The sequence below is a fragment of the Nansenia antarctica genome, assembly GCF_963989245.1.
Source record: "Nansenia antarctica genome assembly, chromosome: 6".
Classification (NCBI taxonomy): domain Eukaryota; kingdom Metazoa; phylum Chordata; class Actinopteri; order Argentiniformes; family Microstomatidae; genus Nansenia; species Nansenia antarctica.
The window spans coordinates 3,769,618-3,794,157 of record NC_137676.1 but is presented as its reverse complement, the minus strand read 5'-3'; the positions used below and the strand labels follow the sequence as shown (position 1 = coordinate 3,794,157).

Genomic DNA, 24,540 nt, shown 5'->3' with positions numbered 1-24,540 from the left:
TCTCTCTCTCTCTCTTTCTGTCTCTCTCTCTCTCACACTCTCTCTCTCTCTTTCTGTCTCTCTCTCTCTCTCACACTCTCTCTCTCTCTGTTTCTCTCTCTGTCTCTCTCTCTCACACTCTCTTTCTCTCTCCCTCTCTCTCTCTCTCTCTCTCTCTCTCTCTGTTTCTCTCTCTGTCTCTCTCTAAGTAGCCTTGAGAAGCGATGGTTCTGGAGCCTAACGGCCCTTAGGGGGCAGGAGCCTATCTCCTGTTTCCGTAGCGTGAGGCGGCCTGATGTACAAGTACACCCCCTGGACATGACGCTGGTATGTCGCAGGGTCTTACCTCCCTCCCCCCAATCCAACCCTTAATGCTGAGTGCCAAGCGGGGAGGCATCGGGTACCATTTTTATTGTCCAGCCTCTCCTGGTGTTCTACCTCCCCCCAGCCTCCCCTGGTGTCCTACCTCCCCCAGCCTCCCCTGGTGTTCTACCTCCACCAGCCTCCCCTGGTGTTCTACCTCTCCCAGCCTCCCCTGGTGTTCTACTTCCCCCAGCCTCCCCTGGTGTTCTACCTCCCCCCAGCCTCCCCTGGTGTCCTACCTCCACCAGCCTCCCCTGGTGTTCTACCTACCCCAGCCTCCCCTGGTGTTCTACCTCTCCCAGCCTCACCTGGTGTTCTACCTCTCCCAGCCTCCCCTGGTGTTCTACCTCCCCCAGCCTCCCCCTGGTGTTCTACCTCTCCCAGCCTCCCCTGGTGTTCTACCTCTCCCAGCCTCCCCTGGTGTTCTACCTCCACCAGCCTCCCCCTGGTGTTCTACCTCCACCAGCCTCCCCTGGTGTTCTACCTCCCCCAGCCTCCCCTGCCTTACAGTAAATACACAATGCCAGTATTCGGGGTGTTGTAGCTCTGCTGAACAGGGCAGGATTCTGCTGTGCTCTGCTCCGGTCTCTACCCAGATGGGAGGTGCAGAGGGAGAATGGGTGATGCACGTGATGACTTAAACCCTGTATGAATGGAACTCACACTATTGTCCCGGATGGTGATGAGGAGGATGATGATGTCATTAGTGGATGATATTACCTCGTAGTAGAAATGATGATGATGATGAAGAGGAGGAGGAGGAGGAGGGGGAGGGGGAGGGGGGGGATTGTTGTTATTATTTAATTGGTATCATCACACGGTGACCATGCTGACACTGAGAGAGGGGCTGGAGGAGTGGAGGAAGAGAGCGAGGGAGAGAGAGAGGGAGAGAGAGAGAGAGGGAAAGAGAAAGGGAGAGATGGAGGGAGACAGAGAGGGAGGGAGAGAGAGAGAGAGGGAGAGAGGAGAGAAGAAAGAGAGAGAGAGAGAGAGAGGGAGGGAGAAGGAGAGAGAGAGAGGGAGAGAGAGAGAGAGGGCCGGATTAAAACAAACCCGCTCTGTGAGCTGGTTTTAGTTGCCATGGCAACGATCATTACCTCGCACTTGGGAGAGCGGGAGCAAGGAAGAGAGAGAGGGAGAGGGGGGACGTAGGGGAGGTGGGGGGAGGGGGGGGGGGCGGCCGGGACAGAGAGAGAGGTAGAGAGAGAGAGGAGGCAAAGAAGAGAGGCAGAGGGGAGGAGGGGAGGGGAGGGGAGGAGGGGAGGGAGGAGGGACCACAGTTGGAGGAGAGGAAAAGGGAGAAAAAAAATAAGAAGAAATGTCAGACTGTAAGGAGGCAGGATAGAAATGTCAGAGAAGAGAGGGAAGAATGTTCCACTGGGACGCCACAGGGTAACTATCTCAACTCCCCGGCTCCCTCCTTCTCTAACAGGGAAGGAACCCCCACCCCAACACCCTCCCCCTGCGCCCCCCCCACCACCACCACCCCCAGCTATGACACCCCAGCTGATATAATGTCCAACGTCAGTCACAAACCAAAAGGCTTGTGTAAGGAGCAAACAGGAGAATCATATGACGAGGGATTCAGTTAAATTCAATGTCTGAAAAATATTCCCTCTTCCTTTGTTCCACTGCCCTCTCATCTCTACCAGGGCTTGGCCAGGACACAGAGATGGTGACTGCTATAGTTCATACATCACGTCTGTGTTCACACCGTAAGGCGGTACCATATAGACCGTACTACCCCAGTGAGAGGGGCCGCCAACAACATGTAGGATTTGAAAATAAATATGAGGCAATATGCAGTAATGAGGGGATGAAACGAAAATATGTGGATGGGGGGGATGAAATGGGAGAGAGAGAGAGAGGGGGGGATGGAGGGAGGGGGGAGGAAGAGAGAGAGTGTGTGAGAGAGAGAGAGAGACAGAGAGAGAAAGAGAGAGAGAGGGACAGAGAGAGAGAAAGAGAGAGACAGAGAGAGAGACAGAGAGAGAGAGAGAGAGTGTGAGAGAGAGAGAGAGAGACAGAGAGAGAGAGGGAGGAACAGAGAGAGAGAGTGTGAGAGAGAGAGAGAGAGAGAGAGAGAGAGAGAGACAGAGAGAGAGAGGGAGAGAGAGAGGAACAGAGAGAGAGAGAGACAGAGAGAGACCAGTGGCACTGAACAAGTAAAGAGAAAAGCCCCATGTGGTTATTGTGGAGACGAGGCCGTTGGTTGTCGTAGTGATTCGAGTTCCGCTGTGTGTCACATGACCCCTCTGCCCCGCACACCTGCCCGAGAGAGAGAGAGAGAGAGAGAGAGAGAGAGAGAGAGAGAGAGAGAGAGAGAGAGAGAGATCGGTAGCAGTTTCTATGGCGACGAGGTCATGGGTACATGAAGCGGGGTGGCGGGGGGGGGGAGGGAGGGGCTGGTGGTGTTGTACAGTAGGGGTGGTGTTATTTTTAAACCCTGCAGCGAAGAAGAGGTGGTGCCTTACTCATCCCAGCCCCAGCCATCTCTCTGCCTTCTCTCCCCCCCCCTATCTATTCCTCCCTCCCTCTCTCCCTCTCTCTGTCCCTCTCTCTCTGTGTGTCTCTCCCTGTGTGTCTCTCTCTCTGTGTCCCTCTGTCCCTCTCCCTCTCTCTCTCTCTGTGTCCCACCCCACCTCTCTCTCTCTCTCTCTCTCTGCTTTCTCCCCCCCTATCTATTCCTCCCTCTCTCTCTCTCTCTCCCCCCCCCCTCTCTCTCTGCAGTGTAGGATTAACCTAAACGGGGTGTCATATAGAGACGATTGAAGAGGTTAGGGTTAGTGATTAGTCTAGTATTGAAGGGGTTAGGGTTAGTGATTAGTATAGTATAGTATTGAAGCTGTGCCAGTGTAGTGGAGGTGATTTGTAGCCACGCTCCCAGGACTTCTCTGAGCCCAGATATAGCCCTCGTAGGGGGGGGGGTCGTCTCAGAGGTGCCCTGTTCCAACTCCAGCAGTGACACTAATCTGGATGGTAGTTCTGGAAAAACAGATGGACCAGACTTTCCACACCCACCAAACCACACATGAGCTTACCAGGAAAAACCAAGGGACGGCTCTTTAACTTTGACCTTGAGGCCCAGAGTTTTTCCCCTGTGTCAAGTGAACATGGTCAGGTCATAATACGTGTTTGTGTGTGTCACCGTCATTTCGGAAATGTTTTCAATATTCGATAATCGATACACAAAACACATGTCCCCGATGCTCGTCCAGTGTGTAGGCCTCAGACAGACCAGGGACTAAATTTGAGCCTCTCTGTGTGTTCCAGTGTTCAGACGGCGGCTCCGCCCAGGACAGCTCGTCCCTGAAGCGCGTGGCCGTGGTGGAGGACTTCTTCGACATCATCTACGCCATGCACGTGGAGATGGGCGCTGATCCGGGTAGAGCGCCCAAACACGCCGGCCAGAAGAAGACCTACAAAGCGGTATGTGACACCTATCAATCAATCAATCAATCAATATACCAAATTAACTATAACATATGTCTATGCTATTATAATATCATGTGCCGTCGACATATGGTTGCTAGCCTGGCTGTGACTTTAATTCCCAGCATCAACAACGGTTACCGAGGCAACCACCAACCGCCCATAACCGGGTGCTAATAGCTTTTATGGTGCATAAACCGCATCAAGAGTAACTTCTAGATGTAGGTTGTTTTTGTTGTTTTTTCATTACAGACGTGTGCTGAAAGATAACCTATCTAAGACCAAACAGCACCTTCTGATATTGACCCTGGGTAGTGTTCAGACTACAGAACTTGTCAAAAACTAAATTACTTATCTAAAGTAATCGTGTTTTCACGGTCGGACTCTCTTGTAGGTGAGGTACACTGTATCCACTGCACGCTGAATTCAGGATAAAGTCTGAGTCATAGAGCCAGAGTGAGGGTGTTTTGGTCTGTGTGTGTGTGTGTCGGGGGGGGGGGGGCATGGCTGTAACACACCCCTGGGGGACCAGAGAGCCACCAGAAACACAGAAACACAGCCCCCCCCCCCCGCCCCCTGTAGAGAGATCCTGTCACGTCTCATAGCCCGTACCCTTTTGAGGAGGCTCACCGCCAACGGGGCTACGAACAATAATACGGAACCTTCTGGGACCACGCAGAGTCCTACTCCTCTGGGTGGCCTTTCCCTCTCTGCCGCCTCGGGGGGGAGGGAGAGGGGGGAAGGGGGGAGGGAGGGGGGGAGGGAGTCGGACACCCCTGCTGCCTTGCCATGGTCACGTGAAGGTCGTGTTGTGAGCCGAAAAAAGCGCCGAGGGGGACAGAGAGGCGAGATAAACAGAGAAGGGAGCTAAACAGAGGGGGGAGGAGAGACAGAGGAACAGAGAGAGAGAGAGAGAGAGGGTGAGAGGGGAATAGATATGAGGAGAAGGAGGAGGAAAAGAAGGAGGAGGAGGAGGGATATCTTGGGATACCAGAGGAGGAACAAGATGAAGGTGAGATGGTAACAGGTAGAGTCAGGGCCTGGGCAGTTAAACACCACAGTGTGAACAGTTGCATGGCAAATCGTAACCATGCCAACCGCCAAACAACACAGCGTTATAGTCACATGACCACAAGGTCCTAGCCATTCTTTAAAAAATGTCTTGACCAGGAACAACTCCAGGCCCTAGTTATATTTATAACCTAGAAATAACCCAGGTCACAGGGTCAGGAGAGGAAAAAAACCTGCCCCTGAGAAATAATAACCCATAACTGTCGCTTTGATAGCCTGTCGACCTCTATGACCCGTCTGACTGCTGTTGACCTGTGACCTTTGCCCTCTCTTGTGATGCAGATAGCGGAGACGTACGCCTTCCTGCCCCGAGAGGCGGTGACACGCTTCCTGATGAGCTGCGGAGAGTGTCAGAAGAGGATGCACATCAACCCCAGCACCGCAGAGTTCAAAGGTCAGGCAACCCCAGTCAGGCAACTACTCATGTATCTATGTGTCAGTTTATTGATTTGTCATTATCTGGGCCCTTACATGTAGGTAATGGGACAGAGAAGCAATCTTTTCTTCTTATTTTGGCTCTATACCTCCAATAGTTTGCGATTGTAAATTAAACAATATAGCTTATATTTGATGGTATTTGTGTATTCGAAATGACAGCACTTTTTATACATAGTTTCTCTGCACCAAAAGGAATGGGACATATGGGGGCATATAATGTCCAAATTAAGCACTTGTGTTTATTTGATCGGCAATCCTAGTCTGTGACCCCTTGACGCCCACCAGACGCTGGGTATCTTCTCTGACGAGGTTCTGGCAGGCCTGTACTGCGGTCATCTTCATTTATCTGTTTTGCGGTCTCGTTCAATTGGATTCAAATCTGAAGGTTGACCAATCAAGAACTTACTTACTACTTTTTTTGGGCCTTGAAAAACTCCCTAGTTGCTATGTCTGAAAGCCCCATCCAGTGAGATTGGAGGTCTTTGCTTGGTACTCCAGCAGGCAAGATGGTTGTTGATGAAAAAAAAAAATATGTCAAGCTGTTGATTTTGACAAGCCTAGGGTTTTGGCTGTGTTTCTGATGTATTTTTAATGATTCTTCAGCCTTCCTTGACTTTCATTGACACCTCTTTTGACAGACAGCGACAGCAGACTCAAAGCCTAGAACCAGAGACATAACTAGACATTTCACTAGACAGCTCTCACAAATGATGTGGCAGAACACACCTGACTAACCAGGAACACCTGTCAAGGCAATTATCTCATTACTTTTGGTGCCCTGAAATAGGGGGACTGTGTATAAGTGTTGTTGTTTCTAAAGGTTGAAACCAATATGTACACAAATACCCTCAAATACAAGCTGATAATCTCTACTTTAATAATAATAATAACTTTATTTGTATAGCGCTTTTCCTGCAAACGTTGCAGCTCAAAGTGCTTTAATCATTATATAATCTTAATTTAATTATTTTGTAATTTAAATGCAATATTAAAAGGATGGGTTTTTATAATTTTAATTTAATTATTTAGTCATTTAAAGGCAAGTCTTGACTTAGTCTTGACTTGAACATATGTGCTGAGGTTGCATCCCTAATGTAAACTGGCAGTGCATTCCACAATTTGGGTGCATAAAATGAGAATGCAGCCTCACCAAATCTCTACTTTAACCTTAGTAATTGCAAACGTTTTGAATCGGCCTATAGAGCCAAAATATGTTTCTTAAAATGCTTTGCTGTCTAATTATTAACACAGGTCACGGTATATATATCTGCTTCTAGGAGGGAGCTCTGATACGTGGCTTTAACATATGTATAGAATTATGAATTATTAATGATTTTAGCTATGCCATTAGTAAGACAAAATTATTAACATAATACATCAATTATAAAACAGTCAAAGTTCCCATAACTCTCAAATAAGACAGGGCAACTTTATCTCTGTATGATAAACCCTTACACAGAACTACTGGTATAGTCACATGTGACTCACACGCCATTGAACAGATGTCTGTGTTATCCCAAATCTATCTTAGGTCTCCTCTTGTGCTTTTCAGGCATTTTAGGATATTTCTGAAGTGACACCCTCGGTTCAAAGCCGAGGCAAAGTCATCAATAAACCCCCCAAAAAATTGATGTAACAAAAGACTCCAGAGGTTCCTAGAAAACAAAGCTCATCCCGCTGTGTGTGACGGAGTTCCAAAACGCGATCACAGCGTCCCTCTAGTGGCCACGACGGGGAATGCAGCTAGGCTTCCCGTTACACATTGTTTGGTTTCACAACTCAAGGTCTCTACTAGGATGAGCAGACTTTGGACTCTAGGGATAGTAGTACTTTCTCTATCGGTGGTCATTATTGCGTTATAATCAGCTCATGATTCAGACCCAGGTCTGGTGAGATGATGAGATAGGTCAGACATTAGTCAGTAATAAATGCTGTGAAGGAAAAACCAATGGACACTATATTCCTTGAACATGTCCGTCCCTGTGTTTTTATCGTCCACTTAGCTTATCTAGTGCTGTGCTTAACGGCCTACAGATGAGAGGCTCTAATAGGGCCTACCTGATTAATGTGAGTGTTTCCCAGACCGTCCTCTCACAGTGCTGTGTGACTGTTTGCTCTCCGCAGAGAACGATCGACCGACCTCCCTGGTCCCAGACCTCATCGACTACAACATGCCTCTCACTGCCACCTACTTGAAACAGATGAAACTACAGTGCATGACTGCCAATGAAAGGGTAAGTGTGTGTGTGTGTGTGTGTGTGTGTGTGTGTGTGTGTGTGTGTGTGTGTGTGTGTGTGTTTGTGTGGGTGTGTGTAGGGGTGAGTGCGGATGTGTGTGTGTGTGGGTATCGCTCTGGGAGTGTGTGTGTGTGTGTGTGTGTGTGTGTGTGTGTGTGTGTATATATGTAGAGGTGGATGCGGATGTGTGTGTTTGTGTGTGTGTGTGTGGGTATCGCTCTGGGAGTGTGTGAGTGTGTGTGTGTATATGTGTAGAGGTGGATGCGGATGTGTGTGTTTGTGTGTGTGTGTGTAGGTGGTTATCGGTCTAGGTGGTGTGTGTGTGGGGGGGTGTATGTGGGTCCGGATGTGTGGGTGTGGGGGTTGGTGCCTGGGTGCTTGTGTGTAGTGTACAGTCCTTGCATCATATTCTGGTTTAATTGATGAAAAACAGATACAGCTACAATACTCTATAGTCAACAATCTATTTGACCAAACAAAAGCAGGGTTAATGGAAAGGGAGGAGAGAGAATTACTAATCAGATACCGCGGGGATTTGACTGTAGGCGTCACGATAGTGTACCGTAAATGTTTATTATACTAGAGTCATAAGCGGCCAAGCTCCGCCTCGTTTTCGAGCGCTGACAGCAACGTTGAAGCGCTGGTTAGAGGGTGCGTTCGTAAATTCCCTCTGGAATCCGATCAGCACTCAAGGAACGCCTCTTTGTCCAATCAAATTACTTGGTCCCTTTATGACGTTGAACCCAGTGTGCGCTCCGGCGCTCTCAGAGCGAGTTTACGAACGCAGCCAAGAATGTGAGCGAAATTACCGGGCGGACCACAGGACAGAGTCGAAGGAGGAGAGAATAAACAACACACGTTCATCAGTGACAGGAGCGCGACCCTTTAAGGTTTAAGGTAGGCCTTTATGCTTTAACCACCTTCTCTCTCGCTTCTCTACGGAAACGTTTGCTTTGGTTTATAGCCCACATGTATAATATCTCAAAGGAGGCAGTCCACTGTTGACACCGAGGTTTTAAAAGGCTTGAATATATCTGCAGACCCAAACCAATGATGGTTTGCTGTCCCGTTCAGAATTAAAGGGTTTTAACGACATCGACCCGATGTTACAGGATGAACGCTTTGATGGATTGAGCTGCAACGTTTGCAGGAAAAGCGCTATACAAATAAAAGTTGTTATTATTATATTATTATTATTATTATTATTATTGGAAACACCCTTTACTTTTATTGGTTTCGCAGGTTTTCAGGATTAACGTATACTACATTATTTTTAGTCGATAGCGCTCGCAAACAACTTAATCAATTACGCCTCGTGACTTTTTCCTTTACATTATATCAGATGACTTAATTTGATAACTTTATTACGTTTTTAAATTTTATTTCTTCTTTTATTCGTTTCCTTTCTTGTTTTCAGTTTATGTTTTATTCGCCGTGTCTTACATCATGGTATTACAGACATAGGCAGTATACAGTCTATATGCGTAGCCTACAATATTCCTATTCTACTTATCGCAAGCCACTATCAGTTCCTCTCCATCCCCCCCATCCCTGTTCCCACGTCTCTGTTCCTCTACCCTCTCCTTCTCTCTCTCTCTCTCTCTCTCTCTCTCTCTCTCTCTCTCTCTCTCTCTCTCTCTCTCTCTCTCCCTCTGTAGCGCTCTCTCTCTCTCTCCCCCATCTCTCTCTCTTTCTCTCTCTCCCCCATCTCTCTCTCTCTCTCTCCCCCATCTCTCTCTCTCTCTCTCCCTCTGTAGCGCTTTCTCTCCCCCCATCTCTCTCTCTCTCCCTCTATCTCTCTCTCTCCCCCCATCTCTCTCTCTCTCTCTCTCCCTCCATCTCTCTCCCTCTCTCTCTCTCCCTCCCTCCATCTCTCTCCCTCTCTCTCTCTCCCTCCCTCCATCTCTCTCCCTCCCTCCCTCTGTGGCTCTATTTCCACATGCATCACTTGGTACCTAATAGAGCCATGCTGCTCAGTCCTCTACAAAGGGGAGCGTATCCCCAGGAGGACAGGCCAGTGTGTGTACTTATGTGTAAGGAATGTGCTCTGCTGTACGACTACGTACTACAGGGCCCTCCCTCCTCCAGAAGTATGGGAAAGAGGAAGCGTCTTGTCTTCCTTTAGCTCTACGCTCCATTAGTTAGGCCTGATTACACAGTAATTACTATGGGGTCAAAATCAAAGTAGAGATTCTCAGCTAATTCTCAGCTCATTCTCAGAGTATTTTCTTTTTTTTCCAGATTGCTTTCAGAACACTCCCACTATTATATTATTTCAAGGCTATAAAGGTATTGGGGGGGGGGGGGGGGGGACATATATAATCATAAAATAAAGTGCTTATGTTTAGTATTTCGTAGACAATTCTTTGTATGCAATAACTGCCTGAAGTCTGTGACCTATTCACCGCACCAGATGTTGGGTATGTTTATTTGTATTACATAAAATACATAACACCTGTGCAGTAAATCTTGGGCAGATCCTTTCTTCCTCTAAACCGTCCTCTTGCAATTACTCTGTTACATGATCATATTCGTCTTATCTGTCCACAAGACAGTTTTCCGGATCTCTGCAGACTTGTTAGGTGCTTTTCAGTCGACTGTAACCTGACCGTCCGTTTTGAGGATAACTAGTGGTTTGCACCTCGCAGTGAGGCCTCTGTAGTTCGGCTGGTGACGTATTCTGCCGATGTTAGTCTCTGACACATTCACGCCTACCTCCTGGAGAGGGTTCCTGGTCTGTGGGACAGTGGTTCTACCTCCCGGAGAGGGTTCCTGGTCTGTGGGACAGTTGTTCTACCTCCTGGAGAGTGTTCCTGATCTGTGGGACAGTTGTTCTACCTCCTGGAGAGTGTTCCTGATCTGTGAGACAGTTGTTCTACCTCCTGGAGAAGGTTCCTGATCTGTGAGACAGTTGTTCTACCTCCTGGAGAGGGTTCCTGATCTGTGGGACAGTTGTTCTACCTCCTGGAGAGAGTTCCTGATCTGTGGAACAGTTGTTCTACCTCCTGGAGAGAGTTCCTGGTCTGTGGGACAGTTGTTCTACCTCCTGGAGAAGGTTCCTGATCTGTGGGACAGTTGTTCTACGTCCTGGAGAGAATTCCTGATCTGTGGAACAGTTGTTTTGGGGTGTTTTCTTTATCGTGGTGAGCCTGCCTCGGTCATCCTCTGTAGAAGTCTTCCTTGTCCTACCAGCCTGTTTACGACTGCTGAGCCCATCAGAGATTTTGTTGTTTTTTTTCTCTTCTTTTTAATGATGTTCCAAACTGTTGTTTTTTGGCAAGTCTAAGGTGTTGGCTATTATTTCAGATTGATTTTCTCTTCTGGTATCTTAGCCTGCTAGTGGATTCCTTGACTTTCATTGACGTCTCTTTGGTCTCCGTGTTGACAGACACCAGGAGCAGAACTCCAAAGGCAAACGCAAAGCCGAGAATCAATACTAGACTATCGACAGCTCTCCTATGCCCGCACGAATGATGAGTCAGAACACCGCTGACTAAGCAGAAACACACCTGCTGCAATATGGTGACTATGTACAGTATATCTCAAAAGTGAGTACACCCTTTAGATTTTTGCAAATATTCTGTTATATCCTTTCAGGGGATAACACTATCCTACTGAAACTTTGATATAACTTAAAGTAGTCAGTGTGCTGCTTGAATAACAGTATAGATTTATTGTCCTTTGAAAATTACTCAGTACACAGCTGTTAATGTCTAAACAGATGGCAACAAAAGTGAGTACACCCCATAGTGAACATGTCCTAATTGTGCCCAAAGTGTCAATATTTTGTGTGACCACCATTGTTATCTAGCACTGCTTTAACCCTCCTGGGCATGGAATTCACCAGGGCTGCACAGGTTGCTTCTGGAATCTTCTTCCACTCCTCCATGACGACTGTTGGAGTATAGAGCTAAGCGTAGACACAATTCTCCCTCTTTCCTATTCTTTCGGAGTTCTCTGTCTGTTGTCATACATTCATGACATGCAGGGGGTTTATTTCCGAGGCTTTTGGCCCTTGTCTTTGCTAAGTACTGTATATTAATAAACAATAACGCAGCCCACAGCGTGTGTGGGCATCAGGGAGCTGCAGGTCTGGGCCTCCTGTGGTGATATCTTAACTGCTTCACTGAAGGGATTCTGAAGTTTAAGTGTGGAGCTGTTTAGCTGGTGGGAGAGCTGATACTCACTCACTACTATCCCAAAGTCCAGCTCCGCCATTGAACAGCTATAGTGTGTGTGTGTGTGTGTGTGTGTGCATCCCAAATTCCAGCTCCACCATTGAACAGCTATAGTGTGTGTGTGTGTGTGTGTGTGTGTGTGTGTGTGTGTGTGTGTGTGCATCCCAAAGTCCAGCACCACCATTGAACAGCTATAATGTGTGTGTGTGTGTGTGTGTCCCAAAGTCCAGCACTACCATTGAACAGCTATAGTGTGTGTGTGTGTGTGTGTGTGCGCGTGTGTTGTGTGTGCGTGCATGAGTGTGTGTTGTGTTTCCTCTGCCCTCTGCTCTAACTCTGGTACCCTACCCCCCTGGTCTGCTGGTGTGTGTGTGTGTTCCGCTGTAGTGAGCATGTTTGGGGTCTCTACTTTAAAAGTTAAAAATAGCCCTGGCTTCAACACACACACATTATTTAACAGGGGGCAATGTTTTTTCCTCTCTCTCCCCCTCTCTGCTGCCTGAGTCCCACAGTGTGGGGGCAGGACAGGAGTGATGCAAAAACAGGAAATGGATGTTGTGTTTACAGCATAGGGGTATCCCATGATGCTGTTCTTTATGCTTGCTCAGATCATAAATGGTTTGGGAAGATCTAATGTGGCTGAGTGAGTTTTCGCCTTGTTTTGGAGTTCATTCTCTCTTTTTCTCCTGAAGTGTTCCTCAGGGAAGAACAGCTTTAGTTTGTTTTTAAAATGTATTTTAAATATTAAAAATGTTATCTCATTCTTACATTTTGTTCTTATATTCTGTCTTCTTATATGCACCCTAAATGGGTGCGATGGGCGTCTGTGTCTCAGGAGGTAGAGCTGCCGTCTAACGATCGCAAGGTTGGCAGATCGGCGGTTCGAGCCCCGGCTGGCCACATGTCGAAGTGTCCTTGGGCGAGACACTGAACCCCAAATTGCTCCCAGTGAGCGGGCCGGCGCCTTGCATGGCAGCTTGCCGCCATTGGTGTGTGAATGTGTGTGTGAATGGGTGAATGAGAGGCCGTTGTTAAGCACTTTGGATAAAGGCGCTATATACGTAAGTGCAGTCCATTTACCATATAGAGCCCCCTCCCCCAGCGATAGTATCTCACACGGTTGTACTTGTAGAACCAAAGTGAGTGACAAACCTCTTGTAAATAAACATCCGGTATCTTCTCTAGCATTGTGACAGATTCTAGCAGCTTCAAGCAAGTGTTCCTGTTGAAAGGCGCACTTGCGATGATTGCGATGTATAATATATGCCACTTAGCTGTCGCTTTTATGCAAAGCGATCTACATTGCAGTGAGTGCACTGCACACATTTTCAATATATATGGTGATGCATTTACTTTAGGCGAATGTGTTTATTGTAAGTCTTCTGCTTAATGAAAACAACTCAAACATAAGATGGAGGAAGGCCTGCCTTGAGCACGGACCCCAAGCTCTTTTCTCTCCTCTTATTGGCTCTCTCCCTCTCTCCCTCCCTGTCTCTCCCTCTCTCCCTCTCTCTCTAACCCTCCCTCCCACCCTCTCCCCCCCTCTCACCCTCTCTCCCTCCCCCCCTCCCTCCCACCCTCTCTCCCCCCTCCCTCCCTCCCTCCCTCTCTCCCTCCCTCCCTCCCTCTCCCTCTCCCACCCTCTCCCCCTCCCTCCCTCCCTCCCTCCCTCCCTCCCTCAGGATGACAGTTCGGTGAGTAGTGAGGACATGGACATGGCAGAGCCCACGTGGGTGTCTGCGGAGCGCGCCCCCCCGGCCCCCGAGCCCAGCCCCCCCAGCGGAGAGAGGGTGCAGAGCCCCCAGGTCGCCCTCAAAGAGGAGGACGGTAAGACCCCCCCCCCCTCCTCTCCCAACATCCCTGTCTCTCCATCTCTACCCCTCCCTCCCCTTGTCTCTCCATCTCTACCTCTCCCTCCCTCTGTCTCTCCATCTCTACCCCTCCCTCCCCCTGTCTCTCCATCTCTACCCCTCCCTCCCCTTGTCTCTCCATCTCTACCCCTCCCTCCCTCTGTCTCTCCATCTCTACCCCTCCCTCCCCCTGTCTCTCCATCTCTACCCCTCCCTCCCCTTGTCTCTCCATCTCTACCCCTCCCTCCCCCTGTCTCTCCATCTCTACCCCTCCCTCCCCTTGTCTCTCCATCTCTACCCCTCCCTCCCCTTGTCTCTCCATCTCTACTGCTCCCTCCCCTTGTCTCTCCATCTCTACCCCTCCCTCCCCCTGTCTCTCCATCTCTACCCCTCCCTCCCCCTGTCTCTCCATCTCTACCCCTCCCTCCCCCTGTCTCTCCATCTCTCTCCCTCCCTCCCTCTGTCTCTCCATCTCTACCCCTCCCTCCCCCTGTCTCTCCATCTCTCTCCCTCCCTCCCTCTGTCCCTCCATCTCTATCCCTCCCTCCCTCCCTCTGTCTCTCCATCTCTATCCCTCCCTCTGTCTCTCTATCCCTCCCTCCCTCCTTCCTTCCCTCCCTCTGCCCCTCTATCTCTCCCTCCCTCCGCCTGTTCAACCCCATTAGAAACCCAGACCTCCAACACTCCCCCAGAATCCTATTTATTTTGACAGTTGACCCCAATACCCCCCCCTACACACACACTCCCACACACACCAAGTACAGCACAACATTTAGCATAGACCCCTCCCCCCAAACACATATCCTCACAAATAGAGTCGTCACTGAGAATAGAAATAATATGGGGTCTTAGTAAACACACACACACACACACACACGCCACACACACACACACACACACACACACACACACAGTTAATGAAAAACAAACAACACAGCACTTATGACAAGTCAGCAATAAGACAAAAGGGCATGTGTGATGTGTGATGTGTGTGTGATGCAGTCAAGGGCACCAGGTCAAACAGCACAGATGGATCACTGAAGGGTCACCTGGTTGGTTTGTAAACACACGCTGCAGACTACATGGACAGAAGTAAATCATGTGATCATGTGTAGTCGTGTGATGGGATATCTAAGTTGCTCTTAAAGGTAACGGTGCCACGCTCTGCCCAGAATAGATGGAGCCTCGCCCCTCTGTCTCTCACTTTGTCAGCACACTGTCACAGTCTCTCTCTCTCTTGACTTGTCTCTCCATATCCCCCTCTCTTTCTCCCTCTCTTCCCTCTTTCTCTCTCCCTATCCCTCACTCTCTCTCTTTCTCCCTCCCCTCTCTCTCTCCCTACCTATCCCCCTCTGTCCCTATCCCTCTCCCTATCTCCCCCTTTCTCTATCTCTATCCCTCTCCCTATCTCTGTCTCTCTCCCCCCCCCCCCCTCTCTCTCCTCTCCCCCCCCCCCTCCCCCTCTCTCTCCCATCCACTAGATGATGACTCCTCAGAGAGCAGCAGTGCCAACGGTCTGCCAGTCCTGACCCCCCCAGAGCTGGCCGCCCTGCCCGGCGGGGGCGGGGGGGCGGGGGGGACCCCCCCAGATGGCGGCGTGCTGGTGGCCCCCCCCTACGGGGAGGTGACAGAGAACGGGGTGAGCGGAGGCGGCGGCGGCGGCGGAGCCCCCCTGGACTTCAGCACCACCTCCTCCTCCACCTCCTCCTCTGAGGAGACGCAGCAGCCCGTGAACCTGAGTGACAGGCTGCTCCCCGCGGGGAGCCCCCCCCTCCCCTTCTCTCCCTCCGACCCCACGCGGAAGTACCCCGGCGGCAAACCAGACTACGGCAACAAGGTAAGGAACATAAAGGGCGTTTTGAATTGGACTCACTAACCCTTGGAGTCACTTTTTGTTATGGTTGATTGACAGACAAAGACAGGGATGTTCTTACATGTCAATTAATGCAGAAGGAAAAATCTTAACTGTCCCTCCTAAAGGCCTCTTCATCCCCACTACCCCCCCCGTACAGACCTCCTCATCCCATCCATTTGGACTATTGTAACGGTCTCCTTTCTGGTCTTCCGAAGAAAGCAAATAGTCCTAAATGCAGCAGCGAGAGTTTTAACCAAAACAAGCAGACAAGCTCATATAACTCCTATTTTAGAAACTCTACACTGGCTTCCTGTTAAGTTCAGAATAGATTTCAAGATCCTTCTGCTTGTTTATGAAGCTCTCACTGGCACAGCACCAGAATATCTGAAAGACCTTTTGCGAGCATATCAGCCCAATAGAGCTATCAGGTCTTCTGACGCTCGTTTTCTCTGTGTACCACATGTACAAAAGAAGAGATTTGGTGAGGCTGCATTCTCATTTTATGCACCCAAATTGTGGAATACACTGCCAGTTTATATTAGGGATGCAACCTCAGCACATATGTTCAAGTCAAGACTAGAAAGACCCATCTTTTTAATATTGCCTTTAAATGACTAAATAATTAAATTATGATTATATAATGATTGGAGCACTTTGAGCTGCAACGTTTGCAGGAAAAGCGCTGTACAAATAAAGGGCGTTCTGAATTGGACTCACGTGGAGTCACTTTTTGTTAGTGTCGATTGATTGACAGACAAAGACAGGGATGCTCTTACAATTAACACAGAAGGACAACCCCCCCACCCCCTCAAACCAATTCTCCTCCCACCCAACCCCCCCCCTCCCTCCCAACCACCCACCCCCCTCCCTCCCTTCCTCCCAACCTCTCTCCCTCCCTCCAACCCTGTACTAATGAGCTGTCCAGGACTGCAGAGTCACTACCGATCTTCCGCCGTAGATTGAAGTCCTCCTAGCCCTTCAGGCTAACATCTTAACTGTCCCTCCTAAAGGCCTCCTCATCCACACTACCCCCCCCCCCCATACAGACCTCCTCATCCTCACTACCCCCCTGTACAGACCTCCTCATCCCCACTACCCCCCTGTACAGACCTCCTCATCCCCACTACCCCCCTGTACAGACCTCCTCATCCCCTCTACCCCCCTGTACAGACCTCCTCATCCCCTCTACCCCCTGTACACACCTCCTCATCCCCTCGACCCCCCTGTACACACCTCCTCATCCCCTCTACCCCCCTGTACAGACCTCCTCATCCCCTCTACCCCCCTGTACAGACCTCCTCATCCCCTCTACCCCCCTGTACAGACCTCCTCATCCCCACTACCCCCCTGTACAGTTCCTCTACTATAAATAAATAATAAAAGTAATAATAATAAATTCTTCCTTCTTGTAGCATTATAACTGGCAATGGCCCCTCATTTTGGCATAGATTACTAGTTCTTATGATGACTGATGGAACGATGATTCCACTTCATCGTAGACAAATGTTTTTGGTGTAAGTCGCTTTGGATAAAGGTGTCTGCTAAATGCCTGAAAAATGCAAATGTACTTTAAAAGCTTTTTGCGTGTGTGTGTGTGTGGTGTGTCCGTATATGTGTGTGTGTGTGTGTGTGGGGGGGGGGGGGGGTATCTCACAACTAGGCTACAAATGTCATCTTTTAGTTTTCATGTTTGCCAGCCTGGGTCATGTTCACCAGCTGGTGGTTAGGGGCCTTCAGAGGGCCCACATCCCCAAGAGAAAGGCTAAACAGTTAGCAAGGTATTAGCTCTGTATCTGCTATTATCAGTAGCCGCTCAATATGGAGACAGCGTTGCTTTCTGTACCCTAAGAGCAGATACTGTAGATACTAACCCTAACCCAGTAATGCTGTTGTATCTGTTAACCCACATTTGAAACATCCTCTGTGTTAATATTGTATGTGTATGCTGGTCGCTGTACAGTCACAAAGGTAAATGAATGTCTCCCAATGAACTGACTGCACTGTTAGTGTTTGTCCTTAATGCACTTTGTATTTATGTGGACATAAATAAAGCATTTCAAATGTGTGTGTGTGTGTGTGTGTGTGTGTGTGTGTGTGTGCGTGTGTGTGTGTGTGTGTGAGGACAGTCACCTCAGTACAGCTCAGGGAGCTACGACAGCGTGAAGACGGAGCTGAGCGCGGAGGACCTGACGTCCCGGCCGCACCACCACATCATAGACGACGACGACGACGACCATGACGACCACGACGACAGTGACAAGATCACAGACGCCGAGGGCATGGACCCCGAGAGGCTGAAGGCCTTCAACGTAAGAGTCCCCTCTAGACTTGCGTCCTTCAACGTAAGAGTCCTGTCTAAATTTCTAAAATAGGGTTGAATTCAAGTCTTATGCTATCAAAGTCCATGGGCCCTATTATGCACTTCATAAGTCTTAAGCAATAAGACGAGGCGGTAGATCTAAACTTAAGACGTGGAGGCGTGGTCAAGGCCACTTTGCTATTATGCGTGCGGTAGTGGGCGCCTAAAACCCGGCGCTAAGCAAAGAAATTAGTCATGGGTGTGTTTTGGGCGTCTTCTCAATCAACCCAATCAGCGTGCCAGGTGCCATTCCCTTTAAGAACCGGCTGCGTTGAGTCATTAGCGCTATGCTATTATGGAAGTCCTAAGAAGGAGGTCAGCGCGCTTCTCTGCCTCTCCCTTCTGAAATAAAGCATTTATACTGTGACCGTAATTGACGTCTTGCCGTGGAGCCACGTGCGTGTTCATGTGTGCCCACATGCATGCGCAAACCGCGGAGGCGCGCTCGTGTTTCAAAACGTGCATGAAGTCTAAACTTAAGAACTTTTCAAACCACTTCTTAGCGCTAGGAGCAAAGTCAGATCGCATAATAGCAGGGGCGCCTAGTGCACTTCATTAACATATGAACACTCCCACAATGAGTAATATATGCACGGGAGTATTACGTCTTATGTGTGGGCGCCTATCGACACCGGCATAATAGCAGTAGCGCGTATGAAGCGCATAATAAGGGTGCCGGTAGGTCTTAACCTGGCGGTGCGTCTTAATTAAGACTTAAGACGGCAAGTTAAGAAGTGCATAATAGGGCCCCATATGTCATAAACTGCAGAATGTAAACAAAATTACACTTTTTTAATTTTAAGACAGGCGTTAGTATGACCGTTGCTAGGGACCGTCGCTAGGATGATAAATAATTGACAGTGTGACACGGCGAGCCTCTTGACTAGATAGACCGCTAGCAGAAGTCAGATTTGGACAAATATGGACAAATAATATAGGAAACCTCATTTTGAATATGAACAATAATCACTATGTCCTTGCTGGTCTCCCATCTCCCCCTTCTTTGTTCTGTTTTTCATCCCTCTGTACACCCCCCCTCTCCTCTTTTTTACACCCCCCCCCCCTATCTTGTTTTTTGCTTTTTACACCTCCCCCCTCTTTCTTCCCCTATCCTACACCCACTCTCGCTCTCTCTCTCTACTCTACTCTCCTCCCCCATTCCCTCTCTACTCTACACCCCTCCTCTCTTTCTATACAAAATCCCCTCCTCCTCTTCCTCTCTCTCTCTCTACTCTACACCCCTCCTCTCTTTCTGTTCAAAATCCCCTCCTCCTCCTCCTACTCCTCTTCCTCTCTCTCTCTCTCTCTCTCTCTCTCTCTCTCTCTCTACTCTACACCCCCCTCCCCCCTTCCTCCCCCTCCCCCCCTTCCTCCCCCTCAGATGTTCGTGCGTCTGTTTGTGGATGAGAACCTGGACCGCATGGTGCCCATCTCCAAGCAGCCCAAAGAGAAGATCCAGGCCATCATCGAGTCCTGCAGCCGCCAGTTCCCAGAGTTCCAGGAGCGCTCGCGCAAACGCCTCCGCACCTACCTCAAGTCCTGCCGCCGCATGAAGAAGAGCGGCTTCGAGGTACACACACACACACACACACACGGACGGACGGACGCACACACCACACACACACACACGGACGGACAGACGGCTCATGCACCACACACACACACACACATATATACACACACTCCACACACACACACACAGACAACCATAAGGCCCCTGGCTCGGGCTCTAACACTCACCCTCACCCTCCATAATAATAATAATAATAATAATAATAATAATAATGATAATAATAATTAATTGTATTTATATAGCGCTTTTCCGAGGCTCAAAGACGATGACAATATGGGAAAAACAGAAAACAGGGAAAACACAGAAACAACAAGCAAAAGATAACATGAGCACACAGGGAACACAGTAACGGCCAAGCTCCACCATGGCCATCGAGCGTTGCGTCTAATGTGCGTTGCGTCCGAAATTGGGATCAAATGCATTGTAATCAATGAAAGGTGCTCCACCTGCTGTGTTGCGTTGTGTCAGCGTTGCGTCCGATGGCTGCGTCCAAAGTAGACTTTCGAAAAAGTTTGATTTTTGACGGTGGATGGACGCAGACGTCACAATGAGACGCCCCACGTGGGCGCCGTGGGGCGTCAATCACCACAGGTGCTTGAAAGCTTGTTGCAGGAATGGACGACGAACGGCTCATCCTTGAGGTCGAAAAATATTATTTTTTATATGCGACTAGTTGTTGCTGTTGATATGTAACTAGATTTATGGTTAAGGATAGGGTTAGATTTAAGGTTAGGGCAAGGTTTAGGATTAGTGATTAGTTAGTTGAAATGTTGTTGACAGTTAGTTGAACATCTACTGAACTAGCAACTATCTATTTGGGAATATGTAGATAAAATATTACCCTGATTGGAAAATGTTCTGTATGATGTTGTTATTGTTGTGGACATAATTGCAGTCAAGGGTGAAATTACTCCCGTATACAAAAAATGCCAGTGGAGCTAGAGTAGAACGTTGACGTTGACGCAACGCTGCAGGTGGAGCTTGGACAACGGGAAGTTGACGCAACGCCGATGGCGAGTTGACGCAACGCAGCAGGTGGAGCTTGGCCGTAACGCGGCAATGTCCAGGAGGGGAGGGGGTGGTGGCAGGGTTAGGGGAGATGGTTAGGGGTGGGGGAGGTTGTATGCATGGGAGAACAGGTAGGTTTTGAGGTGGGATTTAAAAGTGGAGAGTGAGTGAGGGTGAGTCTCTGAGTGGTTGAGGGAGAGAGTTCCAGAGGCGGAAAGAAAGATATGCTTATTTGAATGTTGGTACACCTCAAACCAAATACCAGAGAGAACAATCGCTCTGGATCAAAACAGCTGCCAGCTAAGAAAGAACATCGCTATGAACATCTAACTGCACGTTGAGCACATCACAACATGCTGATAGAACACCAACCTGCTAAAAATACATAACTACACATACAGTAATTACCTGATCACACAGTCCTTGCTTTTGAACACGTACGTTTGTTTACAAGCCATGACTCGCTAACCCAGTGGTCTACAAAGCAGGACGGAAGACGACACAGTGAATCCAATTCACTTATTCTAAGTATTTAGTGATCCTAAAGCTGTTGTTTGTTATATCGAGTGGGCTCTTCAACACTTAAACCTTCGTAATATGAAAAAAAAAACAGAACAGTCATTTGCGCGACTTGAGAGTAATTGCCGGTATGCTGACCTTTTCACCAGACCGTGTCCCCACTGTCACCCCTAACCCTTATTATACTGTGTATAGGAGATGATAGTATAGTAGTAGTTAGTAGATAGTAGATCAGTAGTGTGTAGTAGATGATATGGTCTTATGAAGGGGGTTGATTGCAGAGACGGAGGGCTAGAGGCTAGAATATCAATTCCACCAATTTACAAGTGATTTACATGTTACGCATGCTTAATGGTAAATTGTAAATGGACTGACTTATATAGCGCCTTTATCCAAAGCGCTTTACAACGGCCTCTCATTCACCCGTTCACACACACATTCTCACACCAATGGTGGCCAAGCTACCATGTAAGGCACTGGCCCGCTCACTGGGAACAATTTGGGGTTCAGTGTCTTGCCCAAGGACACTTCGACATGTGGCCAGCCGGGGGCTCGAAACGCCGATCTGCCAACCTTGCGATCATTAGACGGCGGCTCTACCTCCTGAGACACAGCCGCCCCTAATGTTCCTGAAGCACAACCTTCTAGGCATCGATGCTCAACCCTTGTCTCTGTGTGTGTGTGTGTGTGTGTGTGTGTGTTGTCAGACGCGGCCCACGCCCCCCCACCTCACCTCCGCCATGGCCGAGAACATCCTCGCCGCCGCCTGCGAGAGCGAAACACGCAACGCTGCCAAGAGGATGCGGCTCGATGTCTACCAAGCCCCCGTGAGTGTCCTTGTGGGAGTGTGTGTGTGTGTGTGTGTGTGTGTGTGTGCGTGCGTGAGTGTGTTTGTTCATGAGTGTTTCTGAGAGTACGTTCATGCATTAGAGAGAGAGAGAGTGTATGTGTGTGTGTGTGCGTGTGTGTGTGTGTCTGTGTGTGTGTGTGTGTGTGTGCGTGTGTGTGTGTGTGTCTGTGTGTGTGTGTGTGTGTGCGTGTGTGTGTTTGTTCATGAATGTTTCCGAGAGTGCGTTCGTGCATTAAAGAGAGTGTGTGTGTGTGTGTCTGTGTGTGTGTGTGTGTGTGTCCTTGTGGGAGTGTGTGTGTGTGAGTGTATGTGTTTGTTCACGAGTGTTTCTGAGAGTACGTTCATGCATTCGAGAGAGAGAGTGAGTGTGTGGGTGTGTGTGTGTGTGTGTGTGTGGGAGTGTCCTTGTGGGAGTGTGTGTGTGTGAGTGTGTGTCTTTGTATGAATCAATGTGTGTTCTGAGTGTGAGAGAAACAGGAGCATTAACATCCTGGTGATTTGTACATTTGTATTTGCAGCATAAAAATAAAAATTCAATACAACTTAATTGTCCCTGGTTGGGACATTTTCAGGGCTGTTATACACACACACACACACACACACACACACACACACACACACACACACACACACACACAGAGAGAAATAAAGACACATCGGGGAGGTCTACGTTCGAGTCAATAACATTGTTTTAATTGGTTTCCCTTTCCAGGAGTTGGCAGTGTCACCTTAGGCTCGCTAGGAAACTTTTCTTTTAATTTGTCTAACTACATTTATTTCTACCCCAAACATTTTTTTTTCCATCTATGCTGTTCTATTTCTTCACATTTCACATTTATTTGTTCTTGTTTTAATGCTTCAGATGTAAAGCCCTGCATTTTATAAGCTGCATTTTATGTACTGTATAAAAAGTGTATTATTATTATTATTATTATTATCATGATCATAGATCATAACAATGAAAGGTTCAGTGGCCGTCTACATACCGAACCTTTAATTGTTATGATCTATGTTCATGATAATAACAACAACAACAACAACAACAACAACAATAATAATAATAATCGATGGTAGCAATGCCCAGACCGACCTGTTACCTTTAACTGTGTAACTGTTATATACATGATACTGTTATATACATTATATATATATATATGATACTGTTGCGTCCTCCAGGAGGAGTCTGCCACGGCTGACAAGGCTGGGACCAGAGACCCCGCCTCGGCCTCGGCCGCTCCCTCAGGCTTCACCCTGGCCGCCTCAGCCTACTCCCAGGACAAGCTCTACACCAACGGAGGCCTCAACTACGGTTTCCACGGTTACGGGGCGCTCAACAGCAGTAACCTTCAGACCACCGGTGCCACACAGACTAACGGTGATTAGCGCGTTTAGCTTTGGCTTTTTTTTTCTTCTTTTCTTTTTTTAAAGCTTTTTTAACCCTGCCAGACTCATTGAAAAATGAAAATGAGTGGTTGGTTGGGATTAGGACCCTGAGTTTTTTGGGTCAGGAAAAACTCCTGGCCCTGTTTAAAGGTTAGAGAGGCCGGCTGGTCGCTGGTTCGATCCCCGCCTCAGGAGGGAGCTGTATGTGAGCTGGTGACTGGAGGGTTGCTGGCATCATATCTAAGGCGCCTACCATTGCCCTTGTGCCCTTGAGCAAGGCACTTAACCCCTAATTGCTCCAGGGGTGCTGACCATGGCTGACCCTGTGCCTAGAGCAAGAAAATACATTTCGTTGTGCTCTGTGCCATGACAGAAAGGTTGAATCTAATCTAGCTGGAACAGGGCTGTAAAATAAAGAGTTATCTAATATCCCGCTGATGATCAGGCCATTTGGGTGCCCTAAGTGTAGGAAAAATGTTTGTTGACGGGGGGGGTGGGTGTTTTGTCTAAATGGATAGTGCTGGCACTAATGGGGGTGTAATAGTGGTCTATTGGTGCCTATTGTAGTTGTGCTTCATCTTAAATTCAAATAACCCATCATTATGATTGTTATGATGATTACTAGGCTGTTTCGGTGCCTCCACCGGGCACACGTGATGCCCTTGTGTGATGCGCTTGTATGTAGCAACGGCCCTGATGAAGATGATTTTTAGATTTTCTGATTTCCTGTTTTCTGTTATCGTGTGTAGAAGACAAACGTCCATCCCTGTCCCGGATGGACAATAAAGTTGTGTCAAATCCAATCGAATGTGGGGTGATAATCACAGATATGCTCCGCCCTCTCCTCCCCTCTCCTCTCCCCAGGTCCCACTGATCTCAGTATGAAGTCTGTGGCCCCCACCTCCACCTCCACCTCCACCTCCTCCTCCTCCACCTCCTCCAGCTCCAACAGCCACGGTCAGGGCGGCGGGGGGGGCGGGGCCTCCGCCCAGCTCAGCCCCCCCGAGGTCACGGCCGTGCGGCAGCTCATCGCAGGGTACCGGGAGTCAGCGGCCTTCCTGCTCCGCTCGGCCGACGAGCTGGAGAACCTGATCCTGCAGCAGAACTGAGTCCGGGCCAGGGCCTGAACCAGGGCCAGGGCCAGAACCAGGCCCAGAACCAAGGCCCGGAACCAGGGCCCAAAACTAAAAAAAACGTGCCAAGACCTTTCTTTCCCAGCCTGTCCTGTCGGTCCTATATCACTCTCAGTCAGTCAGTCACACATTACTCGGACAGACATCGAATCATACAGAAACGAACGCACACACACACACACACCAGACCACACGGATATGAGAGAGACACACCGCTACACACACACACGGTTGATCAGTACGTAAGGTACTGATACATGTGTGTTGGTACCTAGTTCTACATGTTAGCCATATCCATAGGAGAGGAAGGAG

The 24,540-nt window shown here is 48.7% G+C and overlaps 1 protein-coding gene across 1 annotated transcript in view; it reads left to right on the top strand.

Moving 5' to 3' along the window:
* Positions 1 to 24,204, top strand: part of nol4la (nucleolar protein 4-like a) — a gene marked incomplete at both ends in the record, with an annotated part of 45,272 nt that extends 21,068 nt beyond the window's left edge. Inside the window, 10 exons of the mRNA XM_080533769.1 lie at positions 3,616 to 3,771; positions 5,128 to 5,239; positions 7,408 to 7,517; positions 13,381 to 13,525; positions 15,030 to 15,385; positions 17,530 to 17,712; positions 19,144 to 19,332; positions 21,570 to 21,689; positions 22,889 to 23,087; positions 23,960 to 24,204. Coding sequence (XP_080389895.1) covers positions 3,616 to 3,771; positions 5,128 to 5,239; positions 7,408 to 7,517; positions 13,381 to 13,525; positions 15,030 to 15,385; positions 17,530 to 17,712; positions 19,144 to 19,332; positions 21,570 to 21,689; positions 22,889 to 23,087; positions 23,960 to 24,204 — 1,815 coding nt within the window. The remainder of the gene's footprint in view (positions 1 to 3,615; positions 3,772 to 5,127; positions 5,240 to 7,407; positions 7,518 to 13,380; positions 13,526 to 15,029; positions 15,386 to 17,529; positions 17,713 to 19,143; positions 19,333 to 21,569; positions 21,690 to 22,888; positions 23,088 to 23,959) is intronic.
* Positions 24,205 to 24,540: the final 336 nt, after the last annotated feature.